The sequence below is a fragment of the Macrotis lagotis genome, chromosome 2, assembly GCF_037893015.1.
Source record: "Macrotis lagotis isolate mMagLag1 chromosome 2, bilby.v1.9.chrom.fasta, whole genome shotgun sequence".
Taxonomy (NCBI): domain Eukaryota; kingdom Metazoa; phylum Chordata; class Mammalia; order Peramelemorphia; family Peramelidae; genus Macrotis; species Macrotis lagotis.
The window spans coordinates 114,677,119-114,698,531 of NC_133659.1; the positions used below are offsets into that span (position 1 = coordinate 114,677,119).

General features: G+C 38.9%; 1 protein-coding gene across 1 annotated transcript in view; it reads left to right on the plus strand.

Annotated features, from left to right (window-relative positions):
* The first annotated feature begins 9,781 nt into the window (after window positions 1–9,781).
* The window catches only part of FLVCR1 (FLVCR choline and heme transporter 1), a 29,353-nt gene continuing 17,721 nt past the window's right edge, over window positions 9,782–21,413 (plus strand). The window contains exons 1-3 of the mRNA XM_074222629.1: window positions 9,782–10,154; window positions 14,102–14,246; window positions 18,977–19,114. Of these exons, the coding sequence (XP_074078730.1) occupies window positions 9,867–10,154; window positions 14,102–14,246; window positions 18,977–19,114 (571 nt within the window). The 5' untranslated portion in view covers window positions 9,782–9,866. The remainder of the gene's footprint in view (window positions 10,155–14,101; window positions 14,247–18,976; window positions 19,115–21,413) is intronic.

Sequence of the window (21,413 nt, forward strand, 5' to 3'; positions counted from 1 at the left end):
AGCTAACAGTCACTGAAAGAGAGTTTAGAGAAAGAAGAAACAAGGGTCAAGGATAGACCTTTGAAAGAAACTTTCTGTCATAAATTGTGTGGCTACTTACAGTGAAGGAGACTGAGAAAGACTGGTTAAACAAGGAAAATCAGGAGAAGAGTGTCATGAAAGGAACGTTAAGAGAGTTTGCAGGAGGAGAGAGGGATAAAGTGTTTAAAGCTGAAGAGAGGCCAAAAAGCCTGGGAACTAAGAAAAGCTCTTTAGTTTCATCAATTAAGATTTCATTGGTCCTAGGAAAAAAAGTAGTTTTAGTAAAAAAGTGGTATTAGAAATCAGAATGAAAGAAATTGGAAAATGAGAGAGGGGAGAAAATAGAGACTTTAGTCAACCTCATCTAGGAGTTTGAGCAAAGGAACAGAGATATCAGAGTATCATTGTTCCTTGAATGGCAATAAAGGTCAAGTGAAGTTCTTTTAAGTATAGGGGCAACCTGATCTGTTCTTAGAAATTTTAACCTTCAATTTGTACTAGTACAGCACCCAGGCCATCCATTGATTTGTTGTTCTTTGCTCTTGCTACAAGACTGGTTCGCTTATTGTCTAAATACACATTTCCTGGATGATACCTTTAACATCACCTTCTGACCTGGAGGAACAATTCTTGAGGCTGAAAGTACTGGGAAGAATTTTGAACCATCCTCTCTTTCACTAATGAGATGCAGAGATGTAGTTCAGATTAGATTATTCCTAAGTAAGCCTGGTATCTAATGAAATGATTAGTATGAGATATTCTAATTAGATTGTTATATAAAATATTGTACATTCAATATATATTATAATATATATTATGATTTTAATTAAAACTATAACAGAATGGTTGTGAGGATTAAAATTGTCCAAAAATTGAGTCAAAATCTCTAAGCCAATGGCATATCATTAAAAAGTCAATGAACTCTCTAATGAAGTGAAACTCAGATCTTTCTCATAATCTGAGATGCCCGCTTCTTCCAGGACCTTGTTTTTATAGGTTTTTAATAACCAACTATGCAAAACAGACATGGTAAAATACAATATCTTATTGGTTGATAGATCTTGCTCTTGAGGGTCAAGAATTACAAACTGGGGAGGGAGAATCATAGGTTGGATAAAACATGGGGAATCTCCACTGACTAAGTAGTCATAACATGGTCACCCACTTTTCTTGAACAAGAGATCATGGTCTAGGGGTGGCTAGGTGGTGCAGTGGATAAAGCACCAGCCCTGGAGTCAGGAGTACCTGGGTTCAAATCCAGTCTCAGACACTTAATAATTACCTAGCTGTGTGGCCTTGGGCAAGCCACTTAACCCCATTTGCCTTGGAAAAAAAACTAAAAAACAAAAAAAGAGATAATGGTCTGGAGATACAAAAATAAGTTGTAGGACTTAACATATAGTAGTTGAGTTACCTCTGTCACACTGAGCTTGGTCACTATGACAAGTCAAAACAAAGAGGGTTTCTAGTTAGCTTCCTATAATTAAGCAAGTGATCTTATACTCTGCGGTTCATTGTTCTGGGGTCCAATATATAGAACTTATAATTACCACCCCTATGGAACATATCAGATTAATTGATACTGATTGAAACTGAGTAGGGGGTTCAAATAATAATTTCTCACAAGATTACCCTAAAAGGAAAGAGTAATATGAATCAGCTATGATATAGGCAATTTAGTATTATACCCAAAGGGAAGTTAAATGCAGAATTTACAAGCCTATATTTAACCAAAACAAAGTTAGAACAGGGCTCAGAAACAAATACTGTTGTTGTAATTATCTGAGCAGCTTATATCAATCAAGACACAAAGTAATTTGTTAGATTATTAATTAGGCCTTTTTTACATTTCAACTTGGCTCTACACTAGTGAAGCTGGTACCTGTTGGCTGGTAAGATGGTTAAGCTTAGGTTGAGTCTTATGTCAATGACCACTCTTTTTGGGGTAGAATCTTCTCCTGTTGCCAGGTAACTCCAACCTTTTATGACCCAAGGTCTCCAGACTTCTAGAACTCACAAGGTACTTGTCAAATCTGAGATATGTCCCTTCAAGATAGGGACTCATTTATCAAAGATGAGAAAAGGACAAACAAAGGATGTAGTTCAAATCCAGGCTCAGATTAACCTAAACTAGGTTATTTGCTCACACTTGCATGGTGGTTAAGTTGGGGAAAGCAGTCTTTTCCTCCTAACCTCAATTCTTGGGAAGCATTTCAAAATACTCATTCATGGCTCACAGTCAAAAAGTAAAAGAGAGATTGGTCTGTGTTGGGTCCCTTTCTGGACTCCCTTATCTTTTCCCCAGCAAGTGTTGGAGGGGTGGGAGACAAGGAAGACAAGTTCTCCCTTTCAAGGTCTCCAAGTACTCTGTTTATTGAACCAAATACCAGTGCTTAAATATCCTTCCCAGTCTCTAATCCACTCTGGTGCTCAAGGACACCAGGTGAAGATAATTTACCGTGCTCCCACAAACAGCAGTCCCTAACAGGTCTGAATGTTCCCTTCTTTAATCTGTGGAGTCATCTACTGATGATCCTGTCAATAAATGAGAGGACCTTGGTCATCTCAAAGGACAAGTCCCTCAATAAAGAATCCTATACATGGCCAGAAGAGGGCACAGTAACTCTGAGCTTGTTCTATGGGATGACCCTTGTCTTGGTACATCATTGCTGGTAATATGTTGCAGCCTACTTAGGTGAGTTATAATTTTTATGCTTCAGATTTTGGTATTTCAAGATTCCACAGAAGTCCAAATGATAATGAGATAGGCAATCCCTGACAAATTGGGAAAAAAATTAAAAGAAAACAATGTCATGGAGAGGGTAAAGAGAGTACATAAGAGGAGAGGGTGGTTAAACAGTGTCAAAAGCTGAAGAGAGGTCAAGAACTGGATAGAGCTGTTGAGATTTTATTGATAATCTTGGAGACAGCAATTTCAATAGAGCAATAATGCCAGAAATCAGATTGTGAGAAGTTAGAAAGTGAGTGGAAGGGTAGAGCGGGATGCTTCAATAACCCTTCACAACCAAAAAGAAGAAAATCACTATACTCTCACCAAATGAGCATAGTCAAGCAAAACAAATATATATTGGCCATGTCTGAAACAGTATGTTTCTTTCTGTACTTTGTCAGGAGGTGGGAAACACTCTTTTCCACTGGTCTTCTGGAGTTCTGATCAGAGCTTTCAAGTCTCTCAAAGTTATTTTGCTTTGCAACATGGTTATTGCTGTATAAAATGTTCTGGTTCTACCTACCTCATTTTGTATCAATTCAAAAAGACTTCTCAGGTTTCTGTAACATCCCTTCCATTGTTGTCTACAACAAAACAATATTTCATTATATTGACACCATAATTTATTCAGTCATTCCCCAATTGATAAGTACCTTCCATTTCAGTTTTTCCTACATGTTAATATTGAGAGAACATCAATTACTACTGAACAATAATATCTCCCATCTAAATGAAATATTTTCTTATGGGAGCTCCTGTACACAAATTAAATGTTTCTTGAGCAAAAATACTAGTAAGGAACAAAAAAGTTTTCATAAATATTTAACAATGAATCCCATCTTTCACAATTCATGATTAGCTAATAGATGACCATATAAAATCCCATTGTGTTTACTATATATTATGAAAAAATTTGATTCAGTAGAACAAACTACTAGCTTTTTGACAAGTTATATCCCAGCTATATATATGTATATATATATACATACACATACACACACACACACACACACACACACACACACACACACACACACATATATGTATATGTCAAAATCTTCCAGGTTTCTTGTAAGATATAATAGAAAATAAACCCTCTTGGATCTGTTCATTAAATTCATTCATCTAATGATAAACATCTGCAGAGTCTAAGTCAAGGAAGGATTTCCTATGGATGGTGAGGTCTTTTTTCCATTTTTTTTAAAACAGTACTTTTTTTTCAATTATAGTAAAGATAATTTTTGTAATTTATTTTTACAAAATTTTGAGTTACAAATTATTTCCTCTCTTGCTCCCTCCCCTCTTCTCTCCTTTTCCTAAAACAATAAGCAATTTGATATAGGTTACATATGTGCAATAAAATATATTTCCATATTAGTCTTAGTTGTCAAGAAGAAATAGACCAAAAGGGAAAAGCATGAAAAAATAAAATGAAAATAGTCTGCTTTGATTTGCATTCAGATTCTATCAGTTCTTTCTCTGGATATGGATAGCATTTTTTCCATCATGAATCCTTTGTAATTATCTTGGATCCTTGTTTTATTGATAAGAGTTAAGTCATTCAATGGCTGATCCTCACACAATGTTACCGTTACTGGGTACAATGTTCTTCTGGTTCTGCTCATTTTGTTTTCCATCAGTTCATATAAGTCTTTCCAGGTTTTTCTGAAATCCACCTGCTCATAATTTCTTATTGCACAATAGTATATTACATTGATATACCATTGCTTGTTCAGCCATTCCTTATTTGATGGGCATTCCCTCAATTTCTCATTTTTTTGGCCACAAAAAACCTACTAGAAATATTTTTGTATATGTAAGTCCTTTCTTCCTGTTTTTGATTTCTTTGAGATATAGAGCTAGTAGTAGTAGTATGATGAACCCAAAGAGTGAGACGGAGACCAAAATTTGATAAGTTTGGAGATCTTTAATTTCCCAGGGACTGCCTGGGGATGAAGAATACCCAAATCAGACAGTACCTGAGTGTTCAAGGGATAGGATTTTTATAGTGGTTTTTTTTTGGGGGGGGGGTATTGAGGACAAGCATGATACAGAAGCAAAGACAAGAGTAGATATATTTTCTTGTCATACTACTACAAACATATGTAAATATACGGCTTGTATAGATAGGGGGCTAGACAGAGTGGGAGAGGGTCAGGATCTTTGTGTTATGTCTAAACATGTTTCCTGAGATGGAGAGAGTCACATATTCACAAGTTTCCCATAGGTTTGAGAGAATAAAAATTTACTGTCTTATGGTGCCAGCCACATCTGGGGGAAGGGGAAGCAGTTTTGGGAGAAGGCAGGAATTTTACAGATACAGAAAGATAATTAGGCTAACAAGGGTGCTTTGTGAATCTTAGACAAATTTATGGTATATCCATGACCCCCAGGGTCAAGCACTCAGGTCCTGTCAGACCCAAAGGCACCCAACCAAAGTTATATTTCTGAGGAGTTTCACAGGGCCCAGAAGGATTTCAGAGACCCCTTTCTATACAGGAATTTCACAAACATTGATATCGTACTTCAGTATTGCTGGATCAAGGGATATGCAGAGTTTGATTGCTTTTAGGGCATCATTCTAAATTGCTCTCCAGAATGATTGAATTCACAACTCTAGCAGCAGTGCATTAGTATTCCAATTTTCCCATATCCTCTCTAACCCAACATTTTCTGTCATATTAGTCAGTCTTAAAGATGTGAAGTGGTGCCTCACAGTTGTTTTAATTTGCAGTTCTCTAATCAAAAGAGTTTTGGAGTATTTCTTCATATGCCTATATATAACCTTTATTTCTTCATTTGAAAACTGCCTTTTCATATTCTTTGACCATTTATCAATTGGGGAATGGCATATATTCTTTTAAATTTGGCTCAGTTCTCTATATATTTGGGTTTTGAGTAAATCCCATAGGTTTTGGTATGTTGTTTCATTATTGTCATTATCTAGGATAAAATGGTTAATTCTTTCTATAATTTGTTTTTTGGTCCACTCATTTAACATGAGGTTATTCAGTATCCATTTGGTTCTGGGTCTATATCTCCTTGGCCCAATATTGCATATGACTTTTATTGCATTGTGATCTAAGATGTATTCACTATTTCTGCCTTTCTGCAGTTGATCATTAGGTTTTTATGTCCTAGTACATGGTCAATTTTTGTATAAGTTCCATGTACTGAAGGAAAAAAGGTATATTCCTTTCTATCCCCATTCAATCTCCTCCATAAGTCTACCATATCTAGTTTTTCTAACTATTTACCTCCTTAACTTTCTTGTTTATGATTCAATTTATCTGGATCTGAGAGTGGGAGGTTGAGGTCTCCCACTAGTAGAGTTTTGCTGTCTATGTCTTCCTGTAGTTCTTTCAGCTTCTCCTCTAAGAATTTGGATGCTATCCCATTGGGTGCTTATATATTCAGTACCAAAATAACTTTATTGTCTATGGTACCTTTTAGGAGGATAAAGTTTCCTTCCTTATCTCTTTTAATGCTATCTATTTTTGCAGCTACTTTGTCTGAGATAAGGATTGCTACTCCTGCTTTTTTCACTTCAGCTGAAGCAAAATATATTTTGCTCCAACCTTTTACCTTTACTGTATATATATATATATACATATCTCTGCTTCAAATGAGTTTCTTGTAAGCAGCATATTATAGGATTCTGGTTTTTAATCCAATCTGCTATTCACTTATATTTTAAGGGAGAGTTCATCCCATTCACATTCAAAGTTATGATTACTAATTCTTTATTGACCTCCATGCTATCTTCCCTCTGTTTGTATTTTCCCCTTCCCCCCCTTATCCGTATTCCCCAGTATTTTGTTTCTGAATATCACCCCCTTCAGTGTGTTTGCCCTCCTATATCAACCCTCCCCTTTCTTTCCCCTTTCCCTTCCTTTGTTAGCTCCCCCTTTTTCCCCACTCCCCTCCCTTTCTCTGTCTCCCTCCCCTTTTCTCCTTTTAATACTTGAAAGGTTAGATGTTTTTTAAGTTAACTAAATATGTGTAAATTGACTTTAAGCCAAGTCTGATGAGAAGAATATTCAGATGTTTCTCATCTCCTCCCTTCTTCCCCTCTATTACCATAGGTATTTTGTAACTCTTAGTGTAATGAGATTTACCCCATTCAATCTCCTCCCTCCAGAACATTCTATCTGAATCATAGAAAATTCTGAGTATTCCCTCATTTCTAGCTAAGTTCATTCTATCTAATAGAGTTAAAATTCTTGAGAATTATTAGAGTCTTTCTCCCAAGTGGGGTTAAAGCCAGTTACATCCCATTGGATAGCAGTCTCATGGATAGGTCATGAATATTCATCACCTTTGCCTAGCTATATTCTCTCTGTTAGAGTTACAATTCTCAAGATTTATATCCCATGTTGGGATATAGCCAGTTTCAACTTATTGGATAGCAGTTTTTTTTCTTTTACTGTCCCACCCTCTTTTTTTTAACCTTTTCATATGTCTCTTGAACCTCCTGTTTGATGTCCAAATTTTCTATTTAGCTGTGGTCTTTTCATCAGGAATTTTTGGAATTTTTCCATTTCATTAAATATTCATCTTTTTCCCCCTGGAAGAGAAGGCTCAGCTTTGCAGGATAGTGGATTCTTGGTTGCATTCCAAGCTCCCTTGCTCTTTGAAATATCTCATTCCAGGCCCTTTGAATCCTTAATGTAGATGCAGCTAAGTCCTGTGTAATCCTTACTGTGGCTCCTTGATATTTAAATTGTTTCTTTCTGGCTGCTTGCAGGATTTTCTCTTTCATCTGATAGTTCTCGAATTTGGCCACAACATTCCTTGGTGTTTTCATTTTAGAATCTTTTTCTGGAGGGGATCGATGTATTCTTTCAATAACTACTTTGCCCTCCAGTTCCATGATATCAGGGCAATTTTCCATCACTAGATCCAGGCTTTTTTTTTCTTCAATGTTTTCAGGAAGTCTAATAATTCTCAGGTTGCCCCTCCTTGACCTAGTCTCAAGGTCAGTGGTTTTGCTGATGAGGTATTTTACATTTTCCTCTATTTTTTGATTTTTGTTTAACTGGCTCACAGGGTTTTGGAGTTGGAATCTCTAGAGACTTTACTGAGTGCAATTTTTCTGACTGGCCAGTAGGAGGTGCTGATTGCTTTCTCTGGAGTGTCTGTGACCTTGATTGAGGCCTTCTCCCTTAGCTTGAAGGGAGGTATTGACGCCATTGAATCCTTTTGCCTTCAATCAATGGTAGGCTCTAGCCTGGGGTGAGGTCATTCATCTCCCTATTGTCAGCTGGGCTGGTTCTTCTGTTCACACACCAGTGCCTGAGGCAGAAGTAATGTGTAATTGTTTGTTCTGGGAAGAGAACTCAGCTGCAATGGAGGCATGGACTCTGAGTTCCTCAGACCAGAGGAGCCCAGGGATGGTGTATCCGCAGCTATCCTGCAACGGAACTCTCCCCTCAGCCCTGTCAGCAAGCTCTAGAGGGTCAGTGCCAACACCAATGCCTCTGCTCCTTAGTTGACTCAAGCCCCTGCCTTCTAGCCCCACCGCTGATCTGGCAGGTCATCTCTGGGGCCCTCAGACTCCCCTCAGACTTCAGCTGCTAATCTGGCTGATCTGGGGCTGATGTGCCCTCTGAGCCCAAACTCACCCTGCCTGGATTCACCCGAGGCTGCTGTGGGAGACAAATCCTAAGGCAGATGTTCTTTCTCCTGGCTTTTCTTTCTGGGTTTTGTGGGTCAGATTTCTGTTAAGAGGTTTGTTTCATATTATAGATGGGGAAAGATCAGGAGATTTTAGGACTGTGCCTGTTTTCTCTCTGCCATCTTGGCTGGAAATCCTCCTTCCTTCTTTTAATTAGATCTAGTTTTGCTTTTTGCTTTGTCTGAAATCATAAATGCTGCCAGCTTTTTTTTCAACTTCAGTTGAAGTCTAATGCAGTTAGGGAACACAGTAGATAGAGTCCCCCACCCTGAAAAGAACTCTGAGATCAAATCTGACCTTAGACACTTAGTGACCTTGAGCAAGTCACTTGGCTCTGACTGCCTCCCATCCAGGCCATCTCCTGATTTATATCTGGCCACTAGACCCAGATGGTTCTGGATGAAAAAGTGAGGTCAGTAACTTAGCACAGCCCCGACTCAAATTCAGTTCTCATGGATGTCATGGCTTTGTGTCCCTGCTGTCATGGTCTTCATTCAGAATGAAGGACCAAACAACAGATTCTGCTTCTGACTGCTTCATGTGTTTCTTGTAAAAGAAAAAAGAAAAGAAAGGAAGACATAGTAAGGGAGGAGGAAAGGCAAGGAGGAGGGGAAGAGGGGGGGGGGAGGGAAGAAGGGAGGGGAGGAGGGAAGGGAGGAAGGAGGGGAGGAGGGAAGGGAGGAAGAGAGGGAGGAAGGAAAGGGAAGGCCCAAGCAAACAATAAAAGCTGGGCCTGGAGGCGGCTTTGCTGCTCGTGCCGGGCCGGGCCGGGGCTCCAGGCTAGGGCGGGCCAGAGCCCCGCAGGCTGCGCCCTCTCCCGCCACACGCGGCTCCCGCCCGGCCCCTCCCCCGCCCGCCTCCCGCAGGCGCCCGGCCGCGTCTCCTCCCGCTGCGGCATTGGCCGGCGCGGAGCCGAGGCGGACGCCGATTGGCCGGCGGCGGCGGGACCCTCCCTCCGGCGGCCGCTTCCCCGGGCCGGGCAGCCCGGCATCCCCGCGGGAGGTCCGGGCGGCCGCGCTGCAGCGGCCGAGCCTCGGAGCGGGGCGGGGCGGCCGGTGCAGGGCGCCCGGGGACATGACGGAAGGGGCGGCGGAGGAGCGGGCGGAGAGCCCGGCGGGGGCCGGGGCGGCGCCGGAGGCCGGGCCCGGGCGGGCCGCGGGCCCCGAGGACTCGGCGGCGGCGCCGGCGCCGGCGGCGGAGGAGGAGGAGGAGGAGGGCCCGCGGCTGAAGCTGGTGCCGCTGCTGCGGCGCGCCGAGGGCGGCCGGGCCGGGGCGGCCCGCGGGAGGACGGCGCTGTCGCCGCTGCGCTTCGCCGTGCTGGCCGTGTTCAGCCTGTGCTCGCTGGTGAACGCCTTCCAGTGGATCCAGTACAGCATCATCGGCAACGTCTTCAAGGACTTCTACGACGTGTCCTGGCTGGGCGTGGACGTGCTGTCCATGGTGTACATGGTGGCCTACGTGCCGCTCGTGCTCCCCGCCACCTGGCTGCTGGAGAAGCGGGGCCTGCGCGCCATGGCGCTGGCGGGCGCCGGCCTCAACGCGCTGGGCGCCTGGGTCAAGTGCGGCAGCGCGGCCCCGGGCCGCTACGGGCTCACGCTGCTGGGCCAGCTGCTGTGCGCCGTGGCGCAGGTCTTCCTCCTGGGCCTGCCCTCCCACGTCGCCTCCGTGTGGTTCGGGCCCCGCGAGGTGTCCACCGCCTGCGCCACGGCCGTGCTGGGCAACCAGGTGAGGCGGGCCGGGCCGGGCCGGGGCCGGGGGACAGCGGGGCCGGGGTCGGGCCGGGCCGGGCCGGGGCCGGGGGACAGCGGGGCCGGGGCCGGGCCGGGGCCGGGGGACAGCGAGGCCGGGGTCGGGCCGGGGGACAGCGGGGCCGGGGTCGGGCCGGGGCCGGGGGACAGCGGGGCCGGGGTCGGGCCGGGGTCGGGCCGGGGTCGGGGGACAGCGGGGCCGGGGCCGGGCCGGGGCCGGCCTCGGGGGGCCTCGCCTTTCCTCGCCCGCTCTCCTCTTCCCCTCTTCCTAGCCCTCCCTCCTTCCCTTTCCCCTTCTCTCCCTTTCTTACTTCCCCTTTTTCCTCCCTCTCTCCCTCCCTCTCTCTCCTCCTTCCTTCCCCTTTTCCCTCCTTTCCTTTCTTCCCCCCACTCCCTCCCTCTCCCATTCTCTCCCTCCTTTTTCCCCTTCCTCTCTCCCCTTCTTCCCTCTTCCCTTCCTTTCTCCCTCCCTCCCTCCCTTCCTTTTTCCCCCCCACTCCCTCCCTCTCCCATTCTCTCCCTCCTTTTCCCCTTCCTCCCTCTTCCCTTCCTTTCTCCCTCCCTCCCTCTTCCTTTCTCTCCTTCCTTCCTCCATCTCTCCCACCTTCCCTTCCTTTTTCCATCTCACTCTCCCTTTCACCCTCCTCTCTTCCTCCATGTTTCCCTCCCTCTCTTTCTCTCCTCTCTCCCTATCCCCCTTCCCCTTTTTCTACTTGTTCTGTCATGCCCAACTCACACCTGGCTCTTAAAGGACCTTATTTGGGGCAAAGATACTGGAGTGGTTTGCCGTTTCCTTCTTCACTTCATTTTACAGTTCAGGAAATTGAAGCAAGCAGGGCTAAGTTACTTGCCCAGGATCACACAGCTAACAAATTATGTGAGACTAAATTTGAACTCAGATCTCTCTGATTCCAAGTCTAATTCTGCCTAGATACCCTTTTAACTTTTAGTGGTTTTTTTAAACTTTTTTATTCTTTGAATTCTAGCTTCTCTTCCTCATGATGTTTTTCCTTCATTCTTTTTTTTGCCCTGCAAGGCAGTAGGGTTAAGTGGCTTGCCCAAGGCCACAGAGCTAGGTAATTATTAAGTGTCTGAGGCTGGGTTTGAACCCAGGTACTCCTGACTCCAGGGCCAGTGTTTTATCCACTACACCACCTAGCCACCCCCTCCTCCTTCATTCTTAAAAAAGACTATGACATCAGGGAGGTGATACCATGACAAGCATGTGAACTAGATTTGACTGAGGGGGTACCATGCTAAGTTACTAGCCTCCAGAGCCATCTGGGTCCAGTGGCCAGATATGAGTCAGGGTGACTGGAGATGGCCCTGGACGTGAGATAATCAGGGTTAAGGGATTTGCCTATGGTCACACTTCTAGTGAGTATCAAGTATCTGAGTTAGATTTGATATCCTCCTGACCTTGGGGTGGGTGCTCTATTCACTGTGCCATCTCTACTTCTCTCCCTCTTAACTTCTTCCCAAACCAATCCAATGAGAAGACAAAGCAATGTGATATCAATTATTCCTGTGAAGTTATGCAAAACATATTTCCATATTAGCCATATCACAAAAAAAGTGAAATTTTATACTTCTATATGTACTCATGGGTTCATCAATTCTTTCTTTGGTGGTAGATAAATTTATTAACCTAGAATAATGTCTCACCCCAACCTTTTGTTGACTCTGCCACTCCAAAATTTGATTAAATCATTATTTTCGAATTTCTTTGAAGGGAATATGGACTGGATTGCTGTGTCTCCTTTGCCATCTTGGCTTGGGCTTGAGGGAATCTCTTAAACTCCCCATGTGACCTTTGGCTATCTCACTAAGCATTTTGAACCTCAGTTTCCTCATGCAGTCAGCCTCATGTACTCTGCCCTGGTGAGACCACATCTATAATATTGTGTTCAATTCTGGCCTCCACAGTTCAGGAAGAACTTGGATAAACTGGACAGTGTCTCAAGAAGGACATCTACGACCTCAAGGCTCTTGTGACCCATGGACATGTCACTAAACTTTTTTTCAGCTGAAATTTTCTCAGCCATAAAATGAAAAAGGTCACTGTGTGTGTGATCTTTAGGCATGTCACTAATCTTTTTTGAGCAAGTTTTCTCATCCATAAAATTAAGGGACCTGATATTTATGAGACTGAACAGCAATTTTCATAGATTACCTAATTAAAATATACCTACAAAAAGGTTTTCTCCACCCCCCTCTTAATTCTAGTGCCTTCCTTCTGATAATTTTCTTTTTATCCTGTACATAGCTTGCTTTGTTTGCATCTTGTTTCTGCTATTAGACTGTAAATTCCCTAAGGGCATGGATTTTTTTTGCCTTATTTTGTTTCCCTAACCCTTAGCTCTATGCCTTAATAAGTTTTTATTGATTGATTGACTAATATTACATTTTATGATAACCCAGTGAGGTGATGTATTATGTATTATACTTATTTTACACATGACTAAACTGAGAAGAGAGGTACCTTACCCACTATCTTATAACTAGTAAAAGTTATACAACTGAACTCAGCTCTTAATTAATTCCAAGACCAGCATTCTTTCCACTGAACCATAATGATTCTTTTTTTAAAAATTTATTTTATTTTCCACATTTTTTCTACCTCCCTTTTGACATCAAGTAAACTGATTCATGTTATATATGTACTATCATGTTAAACATGTACTTCCCATATTAGTCATATTGTGAAAGAAGAATCTGAAAAAAGTGGAAAAAATAACATAAATATCATAATGATTTTTTAAAATGATTGATGAAATTTCAAAATGCCTATTAATCTTACACTAGGAATTTATCCACCTCATAAACTAAACAATTATATTTGATTTTTATCTGCTCATTATCTGTCCAAGGACAACTTTTCCTCTTCCTCACAGCTAGTATGTAGATGCAGTTGGCCTCATGTACTCTGCCCTGGTGAGATCACATCCATAATATTGTATTCAATTCTGGCCTTCACAGTTTAGGAAGAACTTGGATAAACTGGAGAGTGTCTCAAGAAGGACATCTAGGACCTCAAGTTTATTCCGCAAGAGGATTGGTTGAAGGAACTGGTGCTGCTTGCCCTGGAGAAAAGAATGCTTGGAGGGAAAGGGAGAATATGATCGTTGTTTTCAAATATTTGTAGTGCTGTCATGCAAAAAAAAAAAAAAGCATTAACTTTGTTTTGTTTGGTTCCAGAGGGTTTAACTTGGAATAAAAGTAGAAGTATGGTGGGGCAGAAAGTAGAAGGGTTGGGGGGGGGGGGGGCAGAAAGACTTGATAATGGAAAAAAACTGGAGAGCTATTAAAAAAAATGGAACGTTCTTTAGGGTAAATGGTTCTCTTTGGAGGTTTCCAGTCAAAATATAGATGATTGATTTTTTAATATATTCTGTCCTAACGGGAATTATTTTTCATGTATGGATTAGATTGGATACTTTCTTCTTTTTTTATTTTTTAAGTTTTTGCAAGGCAATGGGGTTAAGTGGCTTGCCCAAGTTCCACACAGCTAGGTAATTATTAAGTGTCTGAGTACAGTTTTGAACTCAGGTACTCCTGACTCCAGGGCCTGTGCTCTATCCACTGCACCATCTAGCCACCCCAAAACTGATAGCACTTTCAAGTAGAAAATAAAATTGTCTTTTGCATATCTGAAATCAAGTAATTGTAGTAAAAGTTCTTACATTCCATGGAATTGCTAAGTACATTTTTTAAAAAAAACCTTTTTCTGTTTTAGGTTGGTTCTAGGATAATTATCTTTTATAAGGAAAACATTATAGAAAGAAAGTAGTTGTAAATTGTTAACAACTCCTCAACACTGTTAATCTGTTAATTTAATTCTGTTAACTTCAGTACCTTTGCAGGGTTAGGAAAGACTCTGATGGACAGCTTTTACAGTCCTTTATTTTGGTATATATTTTATAGCTTGGAGTTGCAGTTGGCTTTTTATTACCACCAGTTTTGGTGCCCAACACAAAGAATGACACTGACCTCGTAGCACACAATATCAGAGTCATGTTCTATGGAACGGCATCAGTTTCCACGTTTTTATTCATACTAACAATAATTGGTAAGTAAACTTGTTTTTCCTAAATTTATATAGAATGAATGTAGTAGAGGAATGTGAAAAAATATCATGGATTGCAGTTTCTAATTTGTAATAATCTCAGATGTTATTTGCCTGCTTTCAGTTCATGCCACACATATATCTTATTTTTGTAATGCCATGACAGTAATCCCAGCAATATCTTATACTCAATTTAATCTTTTTTAATAATTCACAGAAATGTAAGACTAGTTAATCTTGTATCTCTCTACTAATTTTTCACTTTGTCCTGCTAACTTGCTGGTTTTAAAGATTATTGCCTGTTAGCCATTTCTTTTTTCCTTCTAGTATTTTCATCTTATACTAACCTGCCCAGGGTCTTTCTTGTACTTTTTTTTTTTTTAAAAAAAGCTGTATTATATATGCACCACTCCTTTCCTTTAATAAAATTCTTTTCAGGGAACCTTTTGTCTCTGCTCCTTCCTTCACTCTTTAACCGTAACTTAGTCTGAAAATGCTGGGCTAAGCTTGGGCAGCAGCAGGCTGATGGTCACTTTCCAACTGTGGCAACTATCTGCTTGTTAGGCCACTCGGGCTGCTGCAGACATTCATCCCTGAGTGTTCTCCATCTCCTCTGGTCCTGCACTGAAGCAGTCAGTCCAAACCAGCTGCAAACTGCCACCGTCAGTTGGGAAGAAGCTCTGGGAAGGTCGGCTTTTCAAGTTTTTTTTTTTAAGGGGAAACAATTATATGACTTTCCAGGGGGGGGTGGAGGAAATTGGTCAAAATGATTAAATTATATTAAAATTCTAGCAACTAAATTCAAAGGGAAAATCACAGCAATGGGCCTGTGATAACTCATAAGCATAATAGTGCTGAAAGAGAATTTCAGTATTATAAAGTCCAATCTCCTCATTTTATTGATGAGAAAGCTAAATTAAGTGACTTTCTCAAGGTCACACAGGCGGTACATGGCAGAGCTTCAATTTGAACCCAGGTCTTTTGACCCCAAATCCAATACTATATCAATCTGAGGAACTTAAATATTTGTTGATTGAAGAAAGAACTATCAATAAAAATGATTCTATATTGAAAAATATCTGTCCTTTTAATGTGATTGTGATTTTTATGTCTGTCCATATCCTAATTTTCTTCCTATGAATGTAACACTAATGAAAGATGACTTTTATGGAAAATACTTCTCACAAACATGTTTGGCTGAAGACGATATAAAATGCCTCTTCATAGACTACCTCTGTAAATGAAAATTGGGGTCCAGGAGGTACAGTCCACATCCTTAATTTCCCATGTCTGATTAAAAACTGTAGATAGTTGTGACAGTTATGTTAAGTATGAAAGAATCATCAATTTGCCTTGGGTTTATGTACTGAATCCTTATTATATTAATTTGAGATTGCAACTTTGTAACATGTGAGGATTTTAAAAAGGGATGAAATAGAATATATAATTATGATCTATTCTTGCTCCCTTTAGAAAGTTGTATTTTTATTTGTAAGGATATAATTTAGAAATTAGTTTTTGTGGTAACCATTTTAAACTTCCTTTCTCACATATAGCCTTTCAATTAAATTAGATATTTTTCAATGCCTTAAGAAATATTTTTTTTACTTTTTATTGTTAACATGCAAACTCTTATCTTTCATCTTTTCTTACTTCCAAATGCTGTCTCCTGTGGATAATGTGAGAAAGTAAAAGTATATGTTACATACTTGGTCATTTTAATCTTACATGTTTAAAAAAAAAGCCCTGCAGCAGTCTAATCAAGAGAGTATTCACCATGACCAAGAGGGGACTATATGTCTCTGTGTTTGTGTGTATGTGTGTGTGTGTGTGTGTGTACGTACATGTACATACCAGAAACATAGGAGTGGTTCTTCATTAGGAAAGCTACATAAATATAAGAGGCAGCATTCATAATTAAACAGTAAAGAACACATGATAATAGAAATAAAGAGGAAAGATGTGATAAAATACAGTACTAATTCATCCTTTAAAAAAACACCAAAAAATTATAGGAGTAAAAATAAATTTGCTATATAGTATGTATTATTTATAATGGAAAAGTGCTAGAAGCCTTTCTAGTAAGTTTGGAAGAAAAGATATCTATTGTTACTTATTATTTGATATAGTTCTAGAAATACTAATCATGCAATAAGAAGAAAATAAGAAATTGAAGGAATAGGTATAGGCAGAGATGGGGCAAAATATCTAGTTGCAGATGACTTAATAGTTTAGGATAGAGGTATCAAACATACAGCCTCTAATACTCCTGAGTGTAGTCTGAATTAGATTAAATGTAATTGTGAAATATTTAATAAATTAAATATAAATACAATAAAACATAGATAATATTAATATGTGGTTTTCTAAGTCAGGTTGACTTAATATGTGGTTTAGTGATCCCTGTTTCTTCTTAAAGTGGGATAAAATTTGTCTGGCATTTCCAGCAAGTACATTCCTTTAGAAAAGATACAGAACCAATCCACTTTTGACCATTAAGAAAATTTGACAAGTTTCTTGAGCATTGGCAATACTCAAAGCAGTATTGCCATGGCAATGAGACAGATAAAGCAGCATATGATCCTTACCTTCCTGGAGCTGGTGGGCTAGAAGGGGAGAGAAGAAACAAAGGAAGAGTTCAAGACCAGACCTTGAGGGATGGACACGGGGCAGTTGTTTGAATTCATTCCACAGTAAAATGGAGTGTTATTGTAAACTACCAATTTAATATATGTCTTCTTGCTATCATTTAAAGTCTATAGATAAGATGTGTTTTAAGTGTAATACTAATGCACTTAGGGTTGATTCTTCAGAGTCAGTAGTAAGTTGCATTTATCATACTTGTTCTTGGCAGTTACCAGTCTAGAGTGTGCAAATCTTTTAAGTATTACATATTAATACTTGTGACAATTGAAAAATATGTGCAATCATGCCTAATCTAAAACAATAATACATTTAATCACATCATTATTCAATGATCCTATAAATGTTTGTTTATTAAGAGAAATTAAATGACAGCTCAAAGTCCTCCAACTCTCACTCTAGAGCTTTTTCCATTGAAAAAGACAATGTCTTGACAGAGATAACAGTGAAACAGTTCCTGTCTTCCAAGGAGTTTACATGTAAAATGATAATAAACTTTTAATAGTAACTATAAAATTGCCTGTGTTTGACTAAAACAAATATTAAACTAAATATTATTTTTAAGAAAATATTCCTTGCTCCTTATGGAATTATTTTTCAAAATAGCAGGACTTTTACTTCACCTTGAATATAGGAACTATATCTCTGGTCCCAAAACAATTTTATAGTTACTATTAAAAGTTTATTATCATTTTGCATGTAAACTCCTTGAAATCATCAATAAAGAACTAGACAGTGTAATAGGAAGAAAGAGGGACACCAACTGTTTAGACATTTTATTTTCTCTACTGTAGGGACAATGAAGATTAAATATCTTTAAGTCATTTTAAGTCATATAATTTTATCTAGATCTGTCAGAAATAGATATAAGTTAACTTGACAACTTTAGGTTTTAGTGAATCAATCTTCTGTGCAACAAAGGGTCTTAATACTTATGATCTTTTATTTTCAGATAGCAATTTTGAAAAATTTTATAGTTAGAAAAAAAAACTTTGAAATATTATCTATCCCATCTTCCTGTCTCTTGGGCAACTAGAACATTAACTATTTTGGAAAGAGAATTATTATTTCCAAACAGCCCCAAATCTGGTGGCATTTTTTTACCTTTTCCCCTTTTAACATTATTGAATATATATTTGGAGGATTTTTTTGCAGGCAATGGGTTAAGTGACTTGCCCAAGGTCACACAGCTAGGTAATTATTAAGTGTCTGAGGTCAATTTTGAACTTAGGTCCTCCTGACTCCAGCTCCAGTGCTCTATCCATGAATATATTTTTATTCAGTCAGTGTTGAATTTTAGCTGCTCAACTTGTCTCCTAACATATGTTCCCTTTCTTATCTAAAGAAATCGTATTCAACCACTTGTAAAAGAAAGTTGGATGGAAAAATCTAATAATTAGTTCTTAACTTACTTTGCTCATGTTGGAGTTGGGAAAGTAGAAGATGATCTCAAGTACAGAATCAAGAACACCTTTATTATCTTTTGTGATCTCACCAAAGATGGTCTAGACTAGTATTATGAGTACCTGGGCCAGAAGTATCATATATTTTAATACCCCCCAGCCCAGCCCCTGCCTTTTTTATTAATAACAGAGTAGGTTAGCAAGATTCAGTGCTTTCCCTATGCATGATGATAAGACTTTTGAGCTGCAGTAGTAGAAGTATATCTAATGGTAAATTTGAATATCAAACTCTTTATAAATTTATTAACTCATAACATTTAACATAAGAGTAGATGTATAGTCTTATTTAAATATGAAGCCTGATGCAAAATAAATTTAGTCTAGAAAAATAGAATTTCTTGAAAAAAATGGAAAAGTCTTGATTTAATATTTACTGAATAACATAGCTGTTCAGCAGAACCATGACAAAACTGGTGTTTTCTCACCCACCTGAATAAAATGACTAATGTATCCTTGGAGGAACGAATATGCATAAACTCAGACAAAAGAATTAAAATTATTCTCTCAAATAATTAGGTTTAAAATGAGAAGCTTTATTAAAAGGATTTTTTAGAGCTTCAAGCCAGAAATGAATCAGATACCTTTAATCACACACATTAATATAACTTGACTTTTTTCTTTTTCTAGCATTCAAAGAAAAACCTCCATTTCCACCAAGTGAAGCTCAAGCAGTTCTTCAACAAAATCCCCCAGAGTATTCCTATAAAAAATCAATAACAAATTTATTTAAAAATACTCCCTTTGTGCTTTTACTAATTAGTTATGGTAAGTAAAGTAGTTTATTTTCTTTGATGTAATATGTTTATAGACTATGCAACACTATAATTATTTTTATTTGGTTGGATTAAACTGATTAATGAGTCAAATTTACTAATCCCATAGAACTGACATGAAATTTCTGAGCTTCTATCCATAAATGTAAGAAAATGCTTCTTTACAGTTTGTTAAATTAAGACAAAACATGCGACTAACAGAAAACCCAGCCCTCCTTTTGTGGACCCACAAAGATAAACACCATGTAGCTGCTGCTTAGATTTTTCTTTTTTATTACAGTGGAATTGAGCACAAAGTACTAGAAATGTAAATATTACATCTCCCTTTCTTTAAAATCAACTCCTTTTGACCCCTGGCAATCTGACTTCTATTGTTACTGCACAACTAAAACCAGTCATAATTAACATACTTTTTTTCCTGGTCTCATTATTTTGAGTCTTTTCATTTCTTACTTTATGGCTAGAACCCTTCTTTCCTTGCCATTTTTTTCTAGCCTTTCCTTTACTCCTCATTCCCGTTTTCCTCAGGTTCCAGCATCATCTACATTTCTTTGCCTTCAGAATTTGATTTTTTCTTACTATATCTTCCAAGGATTTTTTGGTTGGCAAACTAACCACTTGATCTATTTCCTTGATCTGGCTTTTATAGTAATTTTTTTTTGTCACCAAAAAGGACTTGAGGACAAGGACTTTGTCTTAGGCTTTTTTTATATTGCTCATATTGTTGGAGCTATATAGTAGATACTCAGTAGATGGATTTTTGTTTGAGAGATGTGGTTTATTATGTTTCAAAGGTGATTTGAAGTTGATATACTGAACCAGTTGTGTTTTGACAAAATTTTATCTTAGTTATATCTATAAATTCAGTTGGGTACTGGTCAAATTCTTTTTTATAAAATATTTTATTTTTTCCCCCAGTTACATGTTAAAAATAATTTTTTTTTTAAGTTTCGAGTTCCAAATTGTATTCCTCTCTCTCTCTCTCCACCCTCTCTAAGATGATAAGCAGTCTGGTATAGATTATACATAAGTTGTTATATAAAACATTTCCAGGGGGTAGCTAGGTGGCGTAGTGGATAAAGCACTGGCCTTGGAGTCAGGAGTACTTGGGTTCAAATCCGGTCTCAGACACTTAATAATTACCTAGCTGTGTGGCCTTGGGCAAGCCATTTAACCCCATTTGCCTTGCAAAAATCTAAATATATATATATATATATATATATATATATATATATATATATATATTTTTTTTTTTTTTCCAAAGTAGTCATTTTATATGATACAATTCAAAAAAGAAAGTGAAAAATAGAGGGCTTCATTCTGTAGTTACACAATATCTTTCTCTGCAGGCTGATAGCATTTTTCATATCTTTCTCTGCAGGCGGATAGCATTTTTCATCATGAGTCCTTTGGGATTGTCATGAATCATTGTATTGCAAAGATTGCTAAGTCATTCACAGTTCTATGCAAAATAATTCATTTGGACCCCTACTCTATTCTAATCAGTTTGATAGATTACATAAATATATTGATAAGATAGGTTTTTATAGTGTAATTTTAATGTAACATTCATTAAACATAACATTTAATGTAACATTCACTCCTTGTTTACCAAGTTGTGAAGCTCATTTGTGCCATCAAAAGATATCTCCATCCTATTTTGCTCAAATTCCATAACAAGGGTTAGTGGCATGAGATAGAAAGTTACCTATCTAGTCAATGGAGCTATTCCTTGTTTCACCTCACTCATGATCCTGCTGACATACCATTTTTGCTTTTTTTAACTTATACATCAAATGTCAACCAATGAGTTTCTGTATTTTGCCATTTGTCTTTTGCATATTTGGATATCAGATCCTATAAATACAAGATCTTGGAAGAAGGAGCATCTCAGATCATGAGGAAGATCTAAGGTCTGCTTCATTAGAGGGGATTTTGGACCCTTTAATAGAGTGCCATTGGCTCAGAGCTCTGCCTCATTCTCTTTTATTGTAGGTGGGACAGTTTTAATCCCCACAGTTCATTGTACAGTATTGCTTTTACTGAATACAGTATTCTTTTGATTCTGCTCATTTCATTTGCATCAGTTTATGTTATGTGTTTTTCAGTTTTTTCTGAAATCATCCTGCTTGTCATTTCTTATAGCACAGTAATATTCCATTGCAATTATATATCACAATTTGTTCAGCCATTTCCCAGTTGATGAGCATCGTCTGAATTTCCATAGCTCAGATTCTTAAAGAAGCTGGAAACAGCTCTTCCTTTTACTAGCCTTCCAAAAATGAATTTTC